General features: G+C 51.0%; 7 protein-coding genes across 7 annotated transcripts; 2 read left to right on the top strand and 5 right to left on the bottom strand.

Moving 5' to 3' along the window:
• Positions 1-350: 350 nt before the first annotated feature.
• INS49_013603 (uncharacterized protein) lies at positions 351-1,333 on the bottom strand (the record flags this gene model as incomplete). The annotated part of the gene is made up of 2 exons (XM_043174300.1): positions 351-355; positions 400-1,333. 2 exons carry the CDS (start codon positions 1,331-1,333, stop codon positions 351-353), a joined length of 939 nt encoding a protein of 312 aa, XP_043021245.1.
• A 1,058-nt stretch (positions 1,334-2,391) lies between these two features.
• Positions 2,392-3,565, top strand: INS49_013604 (uncharacterized protein; the record flags this gene model as incomplete). The annotated part of the gene is made up of 3 exons (XM_043174301.1): positions 2,392-2,619; positions 2,679-2,841; positions 2,907-3,565. 3 exons carry the CDS (start codon positions 2,392-2,394, stop codon positions 3,563-3,565), a joined length of 1,050 nt encoding a protein of 349 aa, XP_043021246.1.
• A 291-nt stretch (positions 3,566-3,856) lies between these two features.
• INS49_013605 (uncharacterized protein) lies at positions 3,857-4,140 on the top strand (the record flags this gene model as incomplete). Its single annotated transcript, XM_043174302.1, has 2 exons — positions 3,857-3,891; positions 3,942-4,140. 2 exons carry the CDS (start codon positions 3,857-3,859, stop codon positions 4,138-4,140), a joined length of 234 nt encoding a protein of 77 aa, XP_043021247.1.
• Positions 4,141-4,709: 569 nt separating this feature from the next.
• Positions 4,710-5,850, bottom strand: INS49_013606 (uncharacterized protein; the record flags this gene model as incomplete). The annotated part of the gene is made up of 4 exons (XM_043174303.1): positions 4,710-5,045; positions 5,113-5,271; positions 5,361-5,498; positions 5,647-5,850. 4 exons carry the CDS (start codon positions 5,848-5,850, stop codon positions 4,710-4,712), a joined length of 837 nt encoding a protein of 278 aa, XP_043021248.1.
• A 1,995-nt stretch (positions 5,851-7,845) lies between these two features.
• INS49_013607 (uncharacterized protein) lies at positions 7,846-9,435 on the bottom strand (the record flags this gene model as incomplete). Its single annotated transcript, XM_043174304.1, has 1 exon — positions 7,846-9,435. The coding sequence occupies one exon, from the start codon at positions 9,433-9,435 to the stop codon at positions 7,846-7,848; it is 1,590 nt and encodes a 529-aa protein (XP_043021249.1).
• A 3,829-nt stretch (positions 9,436-13,264) lies between these two features.
• Positions 13,265-13,600, bottom strand: INS49_013608 (uncharacterized protein; the record flags this gene model as incomplete). The annotated part of the gene is made up of 1 exon (XM_043174305.1): positions 13,265-13,600. One exon carries the CDS (start codon positions 13,598-13,600, stop codon positions 13,265-13,267), a length of 336 nt encoding a protein of 111 aa, XP_043021250.1.
• Positions 13,601-16,136: 2,536 nt separating this feature from the next.
• INS49_013609 (uncharacterized protein) lies at positions 16,137-16,764 on the bottom strand (the record flags this gene model as incomplete). Its single annotated transcript, XM_043174306.1, has 3 exons — positions 16,137-16,220; positions 16,321-16,358; positions 16,671-16,764. 3 exons carry the CDS (start codon positions 16,762-16,764, stop codon positions 16,137-16,139), a joined length of 216 nt encoding a protein of 71 aa, XP_043021251.1.
• Positions 16,765-18,878: the final 2,114 nt, after the last annotated feature.

The raw sequence follows: 18,878 nt of genomic DNA on the forward strand, positions 1-18,878 counted from the left end.
GGAGTGGAAAAGGCGGATTATAGGTTAGAATAATGCAAAGCCAAGACTTAGTTGTCAGTGACTTTGTTCGTAAGCTAAATTACACAACGTAATGCAAGTGTGCACAGGCACATGAGGCGGTTTCGTTCAGATGGGTAGGTCAATTGAGAGCACGATTTAATTTGTAGTAGCAGTAGAGACATATGGAGCAGTACTAGTAGCTTTGGGATAGACAGAGCAAGATGTTGGTTTCTGCGGGATCTAATAGATTTGATAAGACTAAAATTCCACTAATCAGTGCCTAATGTTTGACAATCTGTTACGGCACGGAAGAGTAAAACAAAATTCAATCTCGAACTCTCCAGCAACTTCTAATCTAGGACGATAAAGCCTATTGCCGGCTTCAAAAAGCTTACTTACAAAGTTGAGCACACGTGTTCATGGCCTTCAGCACAAGCTTGCTAGTTGTAATAGCTTCTTCCTCGGGAGAGCTAGGCTCATCAGCAGGTGGCCGCGCCTTAAGCAACCCCAGAAGGTCTCGGATATGCTCTTCCAACATCATCATTTTCTTGACGCGGATGACAGTTGCTTCCGTCAACCACATTGGCGAGTGAACCGAGTCCATCTCGATCTGGAGCGTGGAAAAATAAGCCTCGATGAAGCGTAGCTGCGCTCTGGACTTGGCGGCCTGGGGCTTGACAGCGTCGACTTTTCTCAGATGCCGGATGGTCTCCAAGACCATATACAGAGCGTCCCTGAGGCTAAATGACAATCCCTGGAGGTTGTTCTTAGCGGTTCGGAACCGCAGCCAAGCCTCTTCTTCAGGCGAGGTCTCATCGTCTTTTTTGAGGTGTGGCACCTCATGCGGCTCACCGGGCTGATTTGCACCTGTATTTTCCGGGTCATCTGAATCTGAGTCGGTTTCCCACTGCCTTGGATGTTCACGGTCGGCACGCCGGGCACGCTGGCGTTCGCGAGCGTCTCGTTCGCTTTGGTCAGCGTAGAACCGAGGGTTGCCAGGAAATTGGGAGCCCCGGGGTTCGAATGCATCCTCGGTGTTATTCTCTTGGTTGAACCAAGCATCTCCACCATTGAAGTGACTCTGCGCCGTGGGCCGCTGCATTCTACGTGCCCGTGTGGAGTCATACTGATGTCTAGACTCTTTGTCTTTGAGCACGTTGTATGCGGCAGAAATGAGCACAAATTCCTTGTGGGCCTCCTCAAACTCCGACTTATCGCGTCGGTCTGGGTGATGCGCAAGCGATAACTTGAAGAAGGCCTTCCGGATTGCGCCAAAAGTGGAATCGGCTGAGACGCCCAGCACGGCGTAGTAGTCCGGCTTCTGAGCAGACATGTTGAGAAGAATGCCTGTGTTGTGGTTTTTGTAGTCTTGTTTTTTGTTTCTCGTATGTGTGTGTATTTGCGATGTGCCAACCAGAATGTTTGGTGTTCGCGAGTGTGGAATAGGTTTTCGCCCAAGCTTTTGCAAGATTTACGGCCCCATATATACTGGAGAAGCTACATTGTAGAGTTCTGTCGTGCAGTATCCAAAATAATCGAACAAAGCCCTTGTTCGGAGAGGGCATTGTCGGGGTGGTCAACCTTTCTATGTCACTGAATTGTCCTTTGACCCAAGACAAGGCCATTATCTTGCCGTATAGATAACAGTAACAAGGGAAGGTAATAGTAATAAGAGAAGGGAGTAATATTAAGAAAACGGAATAGTAATGAGGGAAGGAAATAGTAATAAGAGCAGAGAATAGTAATAAGAGAAGTGAACAGTGATAAAGGAAGGGAACAGTGTTAATGCGATGGTGCTCATACAAAGAACGAGACGATATGAACAGATGTATTCTGGCTGCATCATCATATCCTGCGCTGTTCCGGAAGATAGACACAGCTGGCAGTACACTTCACACGTTGGGTAATATGGCAGTGGAGGCTTTTATGTAAAGTGCAGAGACTCTAGTGAAGATAAACCCTCTTTGTCACTGGATATTTCTCAGGAACAACAGGTCATTGTTCCACAAGTATTCAGTTTTGTCCACGTTCCAGCGAAATTTCCGTGAGCACATGACCAGTTATTTGATAGAAGGATAGCATCTCTGATACGCGCAGATCAACGTTCGGTCAGAGTCTTGCATCAGCTGCAGCTGATCATCCAGTACTGACATCTACACAGACCTGGGCTGCAGCCGAGATCCGCTGACGATTGTCGCTGACCGTTATGTATGGTGCGATAAGGCAACACTACTCGAGTGCTGCCATCCACAGATGAGTGCGGGGCAATGAGGCGACATCTTCGCCATCCGGCAAGAGCACCAAACTCATTCATTTGGTTCGAAAGTCTTGGAGGAGTCCACGAAAATTTTGTTCAGATCCTACTCGAGCTCTCAGCTGGTACTGAACACCATGTCTCAGACGATCCTAGCCTCCGAGTCCGCGACGGCGCCTCGGACGGTCACGTTGCATAACGGACAAGTCCTGACCTTCAACTCCAACATCTCTACTGACGTAGAGAAAATACCCGTCATAGACGCTAGCAGAATCTGGTGCGAACGCTTGGAGGACCGTCAAGCCATCGCCGAGGAAATACGAGAGGCTGCACAGACAATTGGTTTCTTCTACCTCATCAATCATGTGAGAGCCACTGAGCCGAAGTGCAGGATGGGGGACGAGTTGTGGCTAACAACGAGAAGGGCATAGATGAGAAATATTCTGAAGGCTGCTTTGAACAAGCGAAGCGCTTCTTCGCTCTCCCCGAGGAGAAGAAAATGGAGGTTTGGACCGGGCAACTTCCAACCGAGTACGCGGGCTATCACCCAATGGCGGCGTACAACAGAAACGGATGGAGGTATCATGGTGAGTGCATAGAGTTATGACTTAATCTTGTACGTGTAAAGCTGACAGCGACTCTCATGAGCAAGATCTCAATGAAGCCTTCAACTGGCCGTACGATCCCAAGCAAGACCCCGAAGTCATGGATGGCAGCCAGGAAGCCTCACCTAGTCTCTGGCCCTCGGGCTTAACAGGCTTCCGTGAAGGCCTATATGCTTACCAACTACAACTCCTTCGCCTATCGCGGCAGCTTACTCGAATATTTGCCCTTGCTCTCCATCTACCGGAAGACTACTTCGACGAGTACATCAAACGGCCGGAGGCAGGAATGCGAATCCTGCATTACCCGGAGCAAGAAAATCGTATCGACGACCAAAACGGCATCGGCGCTCATACAGATGTTGAGTGCTTCACCATCGTGAACCAGGACTCAGCTGGTGGTCTCGAGGTGCTAAGCAAGTCCGGTAACTGGGTGAGGGCTGACCCAGTCCCCGGCACCTTCGTGGTCAACATTGCAGACTGCTTCATGAGACAGACCAACGACTTTTTTGTCTCCACTGTCCACCGTGTGATTAACAAGAGCGGCAAGGAGAGGTACTCGGCGGCTTTCTTCTTTGGTTTTGACAAGAACAAGCCGCTTGAGCCAGTGCCGACTTGTGTCAGCGGGGAGAATCCTATGAAGTATCCAGTTATGACTGGAGGTGAATACAGTCGATTCAGGGTATCGAAGGTCAAGGGCTCGTACTAGGCCCTGAATGACTAGGACGGAGACATCATGTAAAAGTGGAGGCAAAGAGCGGAGGGTGTTGCAGATCATCTCATGACGCACATATGAACTCATCCAGCCCAACGTGTCAAATGAACGTCGATGAAGCAGTTCCTTGAGAGCAAATGTCATCCTTTACATTTTAAAACAGAACCATGCCATCGAAATTCTGAATGGACTATCAAATCTCTGATATTGATAGCCAAGACTTCCGGAACAGTACCATCAGACAACCCAAGCGGCGGTGCACCTGGCGATCGGGGAACAGAAAAGATGTCTTCGGACTCAAACCAGCATGGCCAAGCGCAGTTCGTAGCGTCAATCCTGCCCCGGACTTGCTTGATCTGACTAGAGATAGGAATTTGATCGATGAGGCCAAGTTGAGACAGGAGCCAACGGACCGTGACATCGGCGCCAACAAGGAGGCTACAGATTCCAGAGGCGTGCTACAAGAGCAAGGCGGGACGAAGGCGAAAGGCGAGGCAAGGAACGATCAGGGGTTTAAGGTCGGCGACGAGGGGGACCTGCATGATTTGGCTGCCGGCAAACAGCCTTGAGCAGCCTCTCAATGGTGAAAGCCAGCGAGGGAATGTGTTGAGTCAAGACTTTCCAATGACTGACTTGAAAGTTATCGAAGGCAAATGTCCGAAGTCCTTGGCCCCGGGTCATTTCGCGGAAGCAGAGTTCCTCAGTGCGTTGAGCTTCAAACAGAAAGAATGAATCAGCTCGGTTGGGATTACGATGAAATGACATATTAAACTGCTGGTCAAAATCTGCGTCATCAGCAGTAAAGGCCATTATTATGTGACATCGATTTGCTGTGATGCAAGTGCTCAGCCTGTGTGGTAGGCTCCGCCAAGCTCCATAGTATTAATTCGTCACAGAAAAGGCTGTCCGTTATAATATTTAGGACGTACTTGTAGCCTTATCCAATATAGACGAGGTGTGATTTCCCATTTGCACTTGGCCTATGTACATGCGCATCTCTGTTAGAATAGCACACTTAATCACTATCATCCCCAGCATTGAGAAATTGAAATAGAGCAAACCACACAGTCCAACAAATGCTTTAGAGCAGTCGTAATTCTTGATTGATTCAGCTGCCAAAGGCTCATCTCGAGATACTTCAGCCAAATGCCCTGGCCAACGGTCTTGCGCTCGGAGTTGAGGGATGACGGAGAAATCTCTCGAGCCAATTCTTATCATCAACTTTATCATAACCGTACGGCTCAGGTGGTAGCAAGTTATTCAATGTGTCTCGGAGCTGTTGAAGTGACGGCCGGTCGATGGGTTTGGCTGCCAGACACGAGGCCACCAGCTCGCACAACTGTTGCCCGTAGAGCGCCACATACGTGTTGTTCATGATTTTGTCCCCGTAAGTCCAAACATTCTGGATCGCTGGCTCCTGCATTGCCATCGGGGGTTGAATAGGGTGCCTGCATGTGATGCAGCACCACATGACCTGAGGAGCAACCAAGGTTAGTTGATGGCTCATCTTTCTGGAGTTCTTACCCATAAGCATAGCCTACCATTCCGATCTGCCACACGTTTGACCATTGACCATAATTGGCAGCCACACTGTTGAGGTCACCGAGGCTGCTTATAGGGCCCGGGGGTATCAGACCCTGGTCCTGGGAGAATGGATCTTCCTGGTCCCTCACTTTATCCCAGTCTGATGTGAATTGCTCCTACGTCCCAGGGGAAATGTAGTCAGCTGTATAGTCACACATAAGTCAAGAATTGGATGATTTCCTCTGCAAACGATGTGCCAGCTTACCGGTAAATGAAACCCGTTTTTGCCGATGCCCCGGCTTTGCCACATTGAGAATCTCTCGGGAACAGTATACGGAGGGCTTCGACCAACACTAGTTTTCCGGGTCTCACTTGGTGTTTCTGCTAGACCGAAGTCTGCTATCTAATTATCCAATCAGCCGTGATTTGTTACACAACGGGGCAGCTTTCCGAGGGATCTCCATTCTCATCCCTCCACCGGTGTCAATGGCAGTAATGAAGGATCGAGAAAAGTGAAAGAAGAGTTAAATAAAGAGAACACAAAATCATACTTTGAACACGGGCAATTTTCGATGGTCCGCGTCAGTGTCAAAAACGAAGACGTTTTGTGGGTCGATGTCGAAATGAACCAGATCGTAGCGATTCACATGTGCACCTGGGGCTGGAACCTCCTCCTCTAGCCACCCGCCTAGTTCGTCATACTCGTCGCCTCGGTTTGGCGGTTTTTGTTTTCTTGGCGGGTAAGTCATTGACATGGACGCGGTGACAACTAGGATCTGTTGCGTCAATGATTCGTTCGCAGGCAATAACCCAGCGAGAGCCGTCAGAAAAAGCGAGAAAGAGAGAGCGAGCAGGAGAGTCAGGACTCACGGCAGTCGAATATCTGCCAGATGACAACCAGCGGGGTTCTTTCCTTATCATCCTCTACATGATACGGATTCCTCGCGTTCGCGTCACGGCGACTACTACGGCCTGCGCGTTCTCTGTCCCGAAAAATGTAGCGACCAACTTTAGAAAGTACCGAGTGTAAATCGCCCCTCCTCGCCCATTCCATAATAAGTGTTGTCGGATCATCGTCCACTATAGCAATAGGAGTCAGCTACGAAAGGGCAGGGAACAAATTTTATGCAAAAAAAGAGAGGAACAGGCCACAGTGTGTAAAAGGCCTGCCTCAGAATCTGTCGCCTGGCAGGCTCTTGAGCCAAAGGCTACGGATAGGGTTTATTTGTTTGTAAGAGGTTAAAATTGTATTTAGAAGTTGCTTACTAGGAATTCCTACCGCGGGATCGAAGAAGTCTTGAATAAGGAAGCGCTGTATGATGTGTTTCGCTCGGGCTAGCATCTACATCGGCCATCAGCAAAGGCGATCCCCAAGGCCCTGCAAATCCGCCATTTGATGGCATGACGTACCCGAGTAATCCTTTTCTCGCTGCCCAGTGCCAGCTGACGGGCATTGTTGTTAGGATTGGCGGTATCAGGTATCGCACTTTTGATAACTGATTTCCCAGTTCTTGCACCATTCTTCCACTCCCACAAAGAAGCAATTCCCTGTCCTGTATGTGCACCTCAGCAACTCCTCTGCTAAGGTTGAGCCTAATGTAGTGATAGTGCTCGCATTGGCTAGTGCATCTTGAAGTATATAAACGGATGTAGAGGCATCCATTTTTCATTCAACGCAATGCGACTTTCTACGTACCACCAATGCCGAGGGTTTTGATGACTAGTAAATATATAAGCTTAATTCTACAACGTTGAAGAAGAAGAATTGGGCGTGCCTTGGAATTTTACTGACATTTAAGTTGATTCCCCCATCTTGCTTTGAGCGTCCCAAAATCGGCCAGAGCCTGAGCAATATCATTGGCAGTCCTTTTGGCTGCCAGTTGTCTAATATTGACTCCCGGAGCACTGACTCTATCGAATGCTCTGGCGGTGAGAAAGTTTTCTCTATCGGCTCGTAATCGAGTGTTATTCGTTACATCGTACTCATTTATGATATTGGTTTTTGGTAAGGCGCGACGTGCGATTCTTCTTTGTGTGTTTATATGACTTGGGTCGTACCCCCAACCTTGTCTGTAGCATTCGAATCGTTCACCAGTTCTTCGCTGCTCGAGATTTAATCGGGCCGACATATTGTTTGTGAAAGCGAAAAGTCCAGCCACAAGTGTCCACAATAGATCAGATTGGATTTAGATATTGTTCTACAAGAGACTGTTATGGCCATATTCCTCTTAATAAATATGTTTCCGCTAGCCGGATGACTGTGTGGCAGTCATTTCGGTAAAGGTGCAGACAAAGGGAAGCGTGTCTTCAATTCTTAGTCCGTCGCCGCAAACGGCCGCTGTTTTTTATGGTGTTGCCGAGCGTTCCTCGGTAATTTTATTTAAACTTTTAGAGCACACATCAAGGTCAACTTTATCAACGAAACATATTTATACTTCTAACGTGCTGAGCACTCAGAGACGTACAAATGTGGAACCAGTTGCACCCATGTACCTAGCCATAAGAACACGCGCAAATATTGAATCAAGCCTAGTCTGAAGAGCGAGGCGATTTTCTTAAATCGACCTCGTGGCAAGAGAAGTCTAGTATAGTGTCAATTGATGAAGGGTATCCTGCTTATCTGATAATACGGACAGGTTTAAGCTGCATCGGGGGCATCAAAATTCCCAATGTCTGGATAGCTGGACAGGTTTAGGGAGCGAACAAAAGCCGACACGACATAGTTTGAGAGCCACCACCTCTAACAGAAATCAATCCGCCTTGGCACGTCCATTCGCATGGCCATTTGTATGCCCGTTCATGCGACCGTTCACCTTGTTACCCTTCACCTTTCCGTTTACCACTCCATTCGCGCTCCCATTTGTATGCCCATTCCCGGGATCCGCAGTGAACTCCAACCCTTTCGTGATAGACCCGATCGTGCCGAACTTGGCAAGCAAGGACTCGGATATATACCCCTTGCGCTCATTCCAGGGGTCCACCTCGGCCTTCCTCGGCAGCTTGTCCTGGGCGACCATGAAGTAAGTGGACTTCATGCTGATGATCGGCTCGGCCTTCATCGCCTCCCTGTTCTGGACAACAGGCTGGACCGCAGCCGCGCCGGTCCTCTTCATGTGGTGGATGACGCGCATCAGCAGCCGCAGGCACGCGTCGCTGCCCAGCGTCCAGCTCATGTCCGTGTACCCGATGACCATGGCCATGTTGGGCACGCCCTCGAGCATGAAGTTGCGCCAGGCGAACCGGTCCGCGATGTTGAAGCGCTGCCCGTCGACGGTGCAGTCCACGCCGCCGAGGATGAGAATCCGGAGGCCCGTCGCTGTCACGATGATGTCGGCGTCGATGGTCTTGCCTGACTTGGTCTTGATGCCGGACTCGGTGACGGTGTCGATGTGGTCCGTTACTACTTCGCAGTTGCCGCCCCGCAGTGCGTCGTAGAAGTCGCCGTCCGGGCAGACGCACAACCGCTGGGTCCATGGGGTGTATCGGGGTGTGAAGTGCGGGTCGACGGGGATACCTGAGCCCTTGAGTTCTCTGGCCATGGCTCTTATGAGCATCCTCCGTGCGAACTGGGGAAAGGTGAAGCAGAAAGTTTTAACTGTTGTCTGAAAGAGAACATCCTTCCAGAAATTGATTGTGTCGGCCACCCTTTTTGGTAGAAATTTGCGCAAAGCGAAGATGTGTCCAGGGGCCGCTGGCAACGGCATGACGTAGCTTGGGCTCCTCTGGAGCATTGTGACTTTCGCTGCTGTTTTCGCAAGCACAGGCAGAATAGTCACAGTGGTCGCACCCGAGCCGATGACGACCACCCGCTTTCCAGAGTAGTCGAGGTCTTCGGGCCAGAATTGCGGGTGGACAACGGTGCCTTTGAAGTTGGATAAACCAGGAATTTCAGCCCGCAGTGGTGTCTTGTAGTCATAATAGCCGCTGCATGCGAATACAAATTGGCATCTGAGGCTCCTCCTCGCCTCGCCGTCATTAACTTCGGCTTCCAGGGTCCATCTGCTCTCGGCTGACGACCAGTGAGCGCCCACGACCCTGTGCTTGAACTGGATGTGCTTGTCGATGCCCGCATACTCAACTGACCCCTGGAGGTACTTCTGTATGGTAGCACCGTCCGCTATCTCCTTTTCCTCACTCCATGGCCGCCACCTGAAGCCAAAGCCCGTGAGGTAAGAATCCGATCGAAGGCCGGGGTACTTGAAAAAGTCCCAGGTGCCGCCGATTGTGTCTCGAGCCTCTAGGACGGTATACTTGGCATTGGGGAACTCGGTCTGCACCTTGTGGGCTGCATTGATGCCTGATGCACCGGCCCCTATTATGATGAAGTCGTATTCCTCCATCGCCGGTTTCTAACTCCTCAGCGTGATCGTAAGTACTGGAATAGCACTAAAAAAAGGTGGAAGGGGATGATGATGGATTTAGGTGAGAACTTTTCCAAGGTAGGAGCGACTGGGCTCCCGTAGATATTTGGTTGATGTCAATACGTAATAAACCACCTAGGTACAAATCTCACATGAATGCCGGCCACTCGTTTCACTTGCCCGACTCAGGCCACATGGGAGAAACTGGGGGAGACATGCGACGGTCCTCGGTTACATTCCGACCCTGTGGGTGTTGGGATGAGGGAAATGTGAAGCGATTCGTCGAGCCCCAATGCGATTGGGTGAAAATGGCGCCAGGTAAAGTCAACTTGGGATGACTGAGATCGTCTGGTACACGCCCACGCATTCGTGTTGGGGTTAAGACAGGCCTTGGCAGCTCCAGAGGGGTTTATGCCGAGGCTTTCCCAGCTGTTCTCGTGACAGTTGACAACCCCGGCAGCGCTAGCGACTTGTCAACATGGGTACTCCCTGCAATGCGCGAATTAGAGTATTCTCGAAATACACAAGTTGAACGCCTCCTTTGGGGTGTTCTTTTCTGCCTAATTCGGCATATCTATGCTTGCTCTTTAAGTCACTAGTAGACAGTGAGTGACTGGCTCTGCCAGTACCCAAGTGTTAAGTACTGATCACAGTATCTTACATGGCTCTGACCCTAGGATAGATTAACTTAGTTAACATGTCTCTTTGCAGACTTCGTTACATTCAATTTTGTACAGAATGTGTTAGTAGCGAGAACATACGAAACCGTGTTACCAAAAAAGAATTCTCATTTACATTGGTTTACCTAGGTATCACATTTATCTCACTATGTAGCTGTACCATGGAATGAAAGTATTGGTATTAGCCTGATCGTGTGGACGCCGCTGTAACCAAACTCTAACCGCTCCATGCTTTGCTTTTCACGCGATGTTCATCAAATTTCTATAAGTGGTGACCGCCCTTCACACCTTTAGGGAACTTCGTTGGCAGATAGTGACAGGCCGTGCTTGAGCATCAGTAAGACGCAGGCGGCACTCGCGGCGATGGAACTGAGATAGGGGCTCCAATCTCCTGGGAGTAGCACGCAGGCAAGGACTATCATCTGGATGACATCGGACTTACGCTAGAGCTGAGCGCTTTGGACTGATATGCAGAGTGGAGCTACGTGCCTCCTATGGGTGGTTCTTGATCTCATCGATTTCGTAGCATTTCTATATGCTGTCTCGTACTTTCCGACGAAGCTCATCTCCACCGCCTGAACGTTGTCAACGTACGCGCGGTCGATACCATACCGGTAGCAATGGTGTTCGTAAATCTCCTGGTACTGTATAGATGACCATCAGGCCCACCTTCGATATTTAGTTGTATGCAAAAGTCACTTGCAACTTATCATACTAGGCGACTTGGCCTATATCTGAGCCCTTGAGGGCTTACTTCTTGGCAAATCACATCTCTTGTTAACTTTGTCGTATCCTTGACGCCGAACGGATGGAAAGAGCAGTTACTTGGTCTTCGGGCCCGGCTTCGGCAAGTTGTTCCCATGGTTTCTTGAAACCTCGGCAATCATGATGTTGCATGATGGCAAGAAAGAGTGCTTCAAAGTCACATGAAAGGCCACGTCATGGCCTCAACGGCTGTGCCCTTCTGATAAGAGCCTATCCTCGGGGCCAGTTTCCCAGTAGCAGGGATGAATTATGCTGATTGCAGCACCAAGGAACATTTCTTCGAGACAAATGTCTACAGTAACGGTGCATAGTAGAATAGGTAGATAGGAGCTTTGAGAGGAGATTGAACAGCCAAGGAACGGAGGTTCTTCTCCGAGCTCTTTGGTAATTCTTTCATACAGTCATTTGCACCAAAAGACTGTCATCCAGCTCCTCAGCAGACTATGGTATGACCTTTCGGGTATGAGTGTCCGTTATCTTCTAATCAGGCAAGTGACACTATTCCACACGGATAATGCCGCTGGCGTGTTTCTTTATCTGGCATACAGAAATATTATCATGTGATCACGGAAAGTTTAGGCAACAGGGCTTTGGAAACCAACTTGATCACTTTTCTCCTCATCTTGCGTTCCTGCTGCTTTGCAAGGTCGACGTAGGATCGGACTCTACGGGTAAGTAAGTTCATGGATATATCCACGATGTAATCTTTTCTGTCCACTGAGAGGGTCCGAGAAACTAGCCGCCTCCGCTGGTATTCTGCTATGCGAGGGTGCTCACACACAAGCGCAATTCCATTGAATTTATCTTTTGCTCCTCTTCCCCGTGCGAGTGTACAGTCTGATCATCTCAAGACCTTCGGAACAATTCTTAGAACTAAAGATGGGATTTATATGTAACTGCCGGTTTGTTGACGCAGGGGTATGGTACATTTGCAGTTCCTTCTACCCACGCACCCGCCGATGGCACCCTGGCGGACGACGAGAGTCGCTGATCCTGAGTAATGTGGCTCAAGGAACTCATGCCTCACAGCCATTCGTTTCCAAGCAGCACTTTTCACTCCGATCCCGAGACTCACCAACCTGACCACTGGGGGAAGGTTGGAAAAAGAGTTTAAAGAGTCTTTTCCTTTTATTAATTCCTTTATTTTCATTTTCTAGTTTCAAAAGCGCCCGCTTGACCAAAACTCAACTAGGAGCATTCGCCATCTTGGCAGCTACGGGTGTCGATGTGAAGAAGACTTGAAAGGGAAAGGAACCCTGATCTCGAAGGTTCCGGGGTACAATGCGACGCGGCTAGCAGGAGAGCCTGCCCCGGAAGCAATGAGCCGCAGATGTGATGCCCTGGTCTGCGACAAGCGTCGCCACCGTGGTGAAGATGAGAATGGTAAACGACAGCATGGTGGTGACGGTTTGTGAGTAAAACATGTGGTGTTTAGTTCGGTGATGCTGACGGTAGGAGGCACCGCGTTTGGCAGGCGGGCTTGCCTGAGGAGGTATGGCAGAGGTAACTCCCTGTCCGGCGACAAGGGTCGCCACCAAGGTGAAGGCGAGGATCAGGGAAGAAAGTATGGTGGTGATGATTGTTGAGAAAAGCGTGTGGTGTCGAGGCTGATGGCGCTGGTCAGAGACTGCCGAAACGAGAGAATAGTGCTTCTGGTGACAGTAAATGATCAGAAATGAAGAAGAGTGCGATGGTTGGTCAGGGTGGAAGTGAAAGATCAAAAGCCTGGTGACGACTGGTAAGAGCCATCAGAACCTTTTCATGCCTGCGCGTAGGCAGGGCACAAAATGACCAAGTCTTGTTGTCGAAAGTCAAATTTGTAAGACCAGTCAAGGCGAGATCTTTATAGGAAACCACCCTCGGCACAGCGCAGTGTGCAGATCAGAAACTCCATGTCCCGGCCAATCTATCTGCGCCTGCTGCTCTTGAAAAATGACAACGGTGACGGTCTCAAGTCACCATATTTGTCGCATTGATTGAGCTGGTGGCTTTTGGTTCCACGCTCTCTATCTCTCCCAGACTGCGAATTGTGCGGATGCGTCATGTCCCAGTTTTAGGACCGTAGTCCTTTCAAGTTGTGTGTCAAGATCTCAAGATTCGTTGGATTAACACGCTGAGCACAGCAAGAGCGTCAAATTTCCAAGTGTCACACTCAATTTCAGTGAAATGAATCATTGAAATGTTTGATGAAGACAATACCGATCAAAACTTTTGCTGCATCGACTCTATTTCTGGAGCTGGTGGTGCATTAGTGAAGACGCTTTGTGCAACCTCGACTGCGATCGTCAGGGCACCTCAGATCATAGGTGGAGAGTTCAAAGTTGCAGGTTCTAAGAGCTGTCAACAGAGGGAGTGAGCCCAAATTAGCCCTTCAGACCGCTCTGGTCTGGGTCATCTCTGAATTGGACGTCTTCCCTCTGCCCAAGCTCCTCCCTGTGTTTCTGTGCCCGCTCCTCGGAGACATGTAGCAGCAGCTCGAAGTCCAGCAGCAGCGTCTCGGCGAGCCCCCATTCCTCCAGGAGATGGCGGATCTTATCAGCCGCCTTCTGGCTGTAGGGCGGCCGCGCGGTGTTGTCGACCTTGAGTTCTCGGACTAAGGTCCAGAAACGGTGCCGCACATGCTTTGGAATGGGGAGGAGCGGTGAGTTACGAGCCAGGTGCAGTGGTTGGACACTGCGCAATGTTGAGACAATGTTCATGTGTGCCACTGGCCGAGTGGCTCATTGTCGTCGAGAGAACTTCCATCCGTCCTGAACATCAGGACCCTACCAATCTGTGTGAGGTGGTAGCATGGAGTGTGTATTGGAAGTGGGAGGGATTGAGTTGTGAGATAGGTGAAGTGGGTTGGACATTGTGGAATGTCAAGCCAAGGGCCTCGTGAAGCAATGCCCACGTAGCCCAGGCTCAGCGGAAGTAAGGCGGCTTTGCCGGGACCCTGGGTCTCGACCCGGTACATGTCCAAGCCGTACTTGGTCTTGTGCAGCAGTTGGCAGCCACAGCCTTGAAGGGGAGAATGGTGAAGCAAAGAAGAGACTGTTCAAAGCATTCATGTCCCATGTTGGAATCTTTTTCCCTATTGTGGATGGTTGTGAGTGCCGTGGAGCATCTTCCAGCAGACCTCGAACGCCTTCTCTTCGCCGCAGCAGGGCCGAGAGCTGTTGACAGGCTGTTAGAGAAAGAAATTAGCACGGCGGCAGTATGGGACGTAGAATTTCGTTATGACCCTTTGCCAGGTGACATGAGGGCCACGGCGCGAATAAGGTACGTAGAACGCCATCGTGACAGTATGCCACATGGCTTGAGGGACCGGGGAAAAAAAGAAGAGACAAGACGGGCTCAAATATGATGCTGGGCTGAGGGAGAGAGGGGCCCATCCCTCCACACCCATTTCGGTCAGAGTTTGACATCTGTGAAGATGGGCATGCGTCGACTACAGAAGGCACGCACACGCATGCCGCAGGCGGAGAAACCTGCGGCTGTCTGCTGCATCTTTACAGATCAGCAGCAGACAGGGGTGATGAGCATGAACAGGTCCTCGAAGTTGATGACAGTGATATCTCAGGAGCTCGTCTTGGGGCAGAGGCAAGCTCACTTATACTCAGTCTGCTCCAGCGCCGCAACCTGAAGACCTCACAGTGGTCGACGGGCAGTTTCTTGGAGTAGTCGACGCGAAGAGAATGGTGTGGGGAGGGATAGTGTTCTGTGTTGTCGTTGGCGAGATGTCCGCCTTCTTGCAGGTGACGGCTCGGACCTCATCGCCCATCAAAAGTCCTCGTGGCGTGCCAGGCCGGAGCTCAGGTGGGTTAATTTGCAGACAACAGCCATGGCCATGCCAGCCAGTGTCAGATGTTGAGGTATGGGCAGGGACAGGTGCGAATAACTCGTAGTTTCTCGCAGGGAGGAGTCCGCGGTAAATGGAGACACTAAAGGCATGCCTAGGCGTGAGTGCATCAGGGACTGACAAAGAGGTCCTGGATATGGCGGCCATTTGCGGTATTGCGGGCTCTATGAACGGCAGGCGGTAGGTCGTCTTGATGGAGTTGAAGATGGCCTCGAGGTCGAGGGGGTTTGATGGGGCCCAGAATCAGGCCAGTGCATCGATGAAGAGCACAAGGCCCTTCAACAGGGGCACCGAGCTGCCCGCCTGTGGCGTCTGAGCCTGTCCAGGATGGAGGGCCAGCGTCGCCGGGTGTAGTTCGCATCTCAGCTAAGGCTGTATTCTCTGATGTCCTGAGTTCGCCAGGAAGTATTCTTTCTCAAGGAAAGGTCCTTGCACAATACACACTCTGGCACTCTTGCCAGCTTTCGTGTGGTATAGCCTAGAGACAAGCTCTTAGACGTTCATAAAGGGACTCAGAGATGATGACTTTTCAGAATATTTTCTCGTACCAGAGCTTGAGATACTTATTCTCATGCAATTTGCAGATGGCTCATGGTAAGTTCGTGATGCCATGGTCGTCTTGTCCTCTCCCCTGGCGGACCAGGACCACAGTGGAAGTGCGGCGAGTATGGTCGGTTGTGCGGGATTATGACGGGGTTGACAATGCGCGAACTTGAAGGGGGGCAATATCGAGGCCTTGCTCAGTATCAAAACAGTGTTCTGATGACGTGAAGTCAAGGAGAGGGACAGACCAGCACCTCGTAGCCCAGGTGCTAGGGAAGGATCCACATTGCACCACCCACTACTGATGCAGCAAGGCAGGATGACGCTCCAGAATCAAGTACATGAGTCAGCTTGACTCAAATGCAGTCAAGTAGGTCATTCAGGTACGGTCTTCGGGAGCCATTTTGTTGTTGTTCTTGATGCTGTTGTGGTGGTGAGGAAGGGCTGAAACAAGTCAGCAATGTCAACATGAAGGATTCTCATCCTCCAGTTGCAGAGCTTGTTCTTGGATGCAAGGTAACAGTGGTTACTTGCGTGTGCATAGGATGCTTGTCTCGGGGGACTTGTGGGGTGAAGTCAGGAGAGTGCAGACAGCCGCGGCAAACACAAACCAATCATCGTGATTGGTGTATCGAGCTTTCTTGGTTTCTGGGATATCTGAGGTCATGAAGCCCGTGCCTGTGGTGGCTGCAACGATCCAGGTGACCTCATCAGTCCGGGTAGGGGTGGGAATTGGGTCCTCCCACCACCACTGCCATTGGTCATCTTTGAGAGCCATCGAAATGTGAAAGCTCTGCTGGAGCGGAGACTGTTGAAGAAGTCGTCAGAGTAGACCACTGTAGAGGAAGGCACTACTCCTTGAAGTCCACCTTGGGGAAGCCTCCCATTGTCAAAGGAGGCGTCACCTCAACCCAGAGCAAATCGGAGAGGATTCTCTGCCCAATTAGCCTTGTCACTCGCGACAGCCAGCATATCGCCCTTCTCACTGAAGGGAATAGCCCTCAGCGCGGTGGAATGAGCGGGGATTATGCTCACGTTGTCCGTGACCAGCTCAACGAGTCGAACTTGTCCAGCTGTGGGTCCGGGGAAGGCGATGTGCTTCACAGAGATACAGATCAAGCGGCGGAGGTTGTCAGCAGTCTCTCAGACTGCCAAGCCGTCTTCCATCTGGGCCGTGTTCGACATGGGCTCGGGCTCCGACACCACCGCCAGCTCCGGCAGAGGGTTTGCTTCGCCTCGGGCCAATCATTTCGTAAGCCTGTGTAGCCCTCACAAGTCAAGGTGAAGACTTACACTCCTTCTAGCCATCAAAGTGGCGAGGATCCATCTCTGATCCAGAGATCGGGATGCATGAAAAGGGTCAGGCAGAGACTTTAGGCAGAGACTTTTGACTAGAGACTGGATCCTCTCGACACCGTCTAGTTTGAGGTGGCCAACCTCGAACTCGGCCATGGCAGTGCTGCTATAGCCAAGGCTCATTCGTCGAGGTTTCAGAGCAGAATTGCACTGTTACGACCATAGGAAGCACACATGCAATGGCGTTGTTGTCACGCTGTGGCTTACTGTCCTAAGAAGGCGCACTGCTTGCCATAATGACGACAGGCTTGAAACCAAGGACACATTGCTTGCCGTACTTGACGGCCGCCTTGACGGCGAGGACATCTATGCCCCCATCACTATCCCAGGGGCACACCCGTATGCAGAAAAGGTGATCAAATGTAACAACACACTTGTCCTGCCAACAGGCCATATCGTATTCTTTGATCGGCAAACGGCGTCGTAGACTGAAACGCCAGAAAGTGCTTTCCCATCCATTCCCTCAAGTTTTGTGATCAACGAGCAGCACTAAGCTGTGTGAGTGTGGGGATTGGCCTGGGCCATCTTGGCATGGGAGGGGGCGCTCTTCTGGTCAGGGCTCGGTGTCTAATTGAACACAAGGTACGAGTGCGAGGTTTGTTGCAAGCAGGACGCAGCCTCCCAGGGGGGAAGTCGCTAGTGGTCTGCCATCTTGACTGCTGATGGTCGTTGGTCAAGGAAGAAGTCAGGGCAAATTGCAACTTTGAGAAGTCGCCCATGGACATTTTGGTCAGCCCAGAAACCACGGGACAGTCTTTGATTGAGAGAAGGCCTATCCCTGATGCGTCAAAGTCAGAAAGCCGCGCTCAGTCTTTCACCCCAACCAGCTGTTTTCCGGCAGGTAGCAGCTGGGGAGAACTGATGAGTTTCAGTTCACTTCCGTGCAGGAACGTGTCGACCAGGATGAGGCCTTGCAAGTCGAAGAGGATCTCTCTAGATCCGTGGAGCAGCACACTATCAACTTCGGCATGTACTTGTGCTCATGCCCCGTCGAAGCTTAGAAGATGCTAGGTTTGAGTCGTCGAAAGGGAAGTTGGCTGTTCAGATTGGTCCCATAGTGCTCAGAAGTACTGACAGCATCCTGCAGTTGGTATTACTCTCTAAGGCAGTACCTTGTCGTCGCTGGCCTCGAGATCGCCCCGCCTCTTTCCACCGGCCTTGTTGCAGGCCAAGGTCTTTCCATTCACCTTGTGCTCGCCCGCCTCTTGCCCTAGGCCTCGTTCTCAGCGGCCCTTCGCATTCCTCAGCTCAGGCCCCATGACTCGGGGACTGCTGGTCCAAGGAAGGAACGCTCGTTGCCGTTTTGAGATTGAGAAGGAGCAAGTCCACACTCCCGCCCCTTTGGGCTGTGCCTCTGGTCTCACGTCAGAGGGCGACTTAGAGCACAACTCTTCTTGGTGAGACTGGGAAGGAGCTAGTCAGCCCTCCCCTGGGGCTGACACTCTGATCCCATATCAGAGTGTGACTTAAGCACAAATTCTTCCTTCTCCATCACGATCGGCAAGTCATCTTGAAGTCCACAGTCTACTAAGGCTCATGGTCAAAAGGCGACTGAGGCGCGACTTCCCTTGTTGAGATTGGGAAGGAGCAAGTCAGCCCTCGCCTGGGAAGGACCCTCTGGTCCAATATGTGCAGGTTGGAACGCTGGTGCTGGTACAGCTTGGCCCAGCCGTGGAGGATCAGAGGGCATGTTGGGTACTGCTTGCTTGTCCATTACGATTCGCAAGTTGTCTCAGAGTACACCCTCCTCTCATGCTGTGCCTATGGTCTCATGGTCAGAGAGTGACTGAGGGCGCAACCTCCCTTGTTGAGATTGGGAAGGAGCAAGTCTGCGCTTTCCTTTTCTCCGGCTTGCAGCTCCGATATTGAATCAGAGGGCGTGTTGGGTGTAACCTGCTTCTCCATTGTGATATTTACGCTTCTGATCCCGTATCAGGAGGCGCTTCAGGAGAAACCCGCCTTATTGAGATTGGGAAGGAGCGAGTCAGCTCTATCCTGGGGGGAAGGGGACCCTCTGATCCCATATCAGAGGGCATATTCGGTTCTGGTTGCTTCTCCATCACGATGGTCAGGATATGTCAGATTGTGGATGGGATGTGCAAGGTTGCAAGTTTTGGATGTGCGGGGGATTGAGTTGCGAGATGGGTGCAGTGGGTTGGATACTGAGCAATGTCAAGTTGCAGCTTGGGGCGGCGGAAGCCCATCCACCATACCCTCTCCCCCGGGTTGAGTTGCGA

Source organism: Diaporthe citri, assembly GCF_014595645.1.
Source record: "Diaporthe citri strain NFHF-8-4 chromosome Unknown scaffold_7, whole genome shotgun sequence".
Taxonomy (NCBI): domain Eukaryota; kingdom Fungi; phylum Ascomycota; class Sordariomycetes; order Diaporthales; family Diaporthaceae; genus Diaporthe; species Diaporthe citri.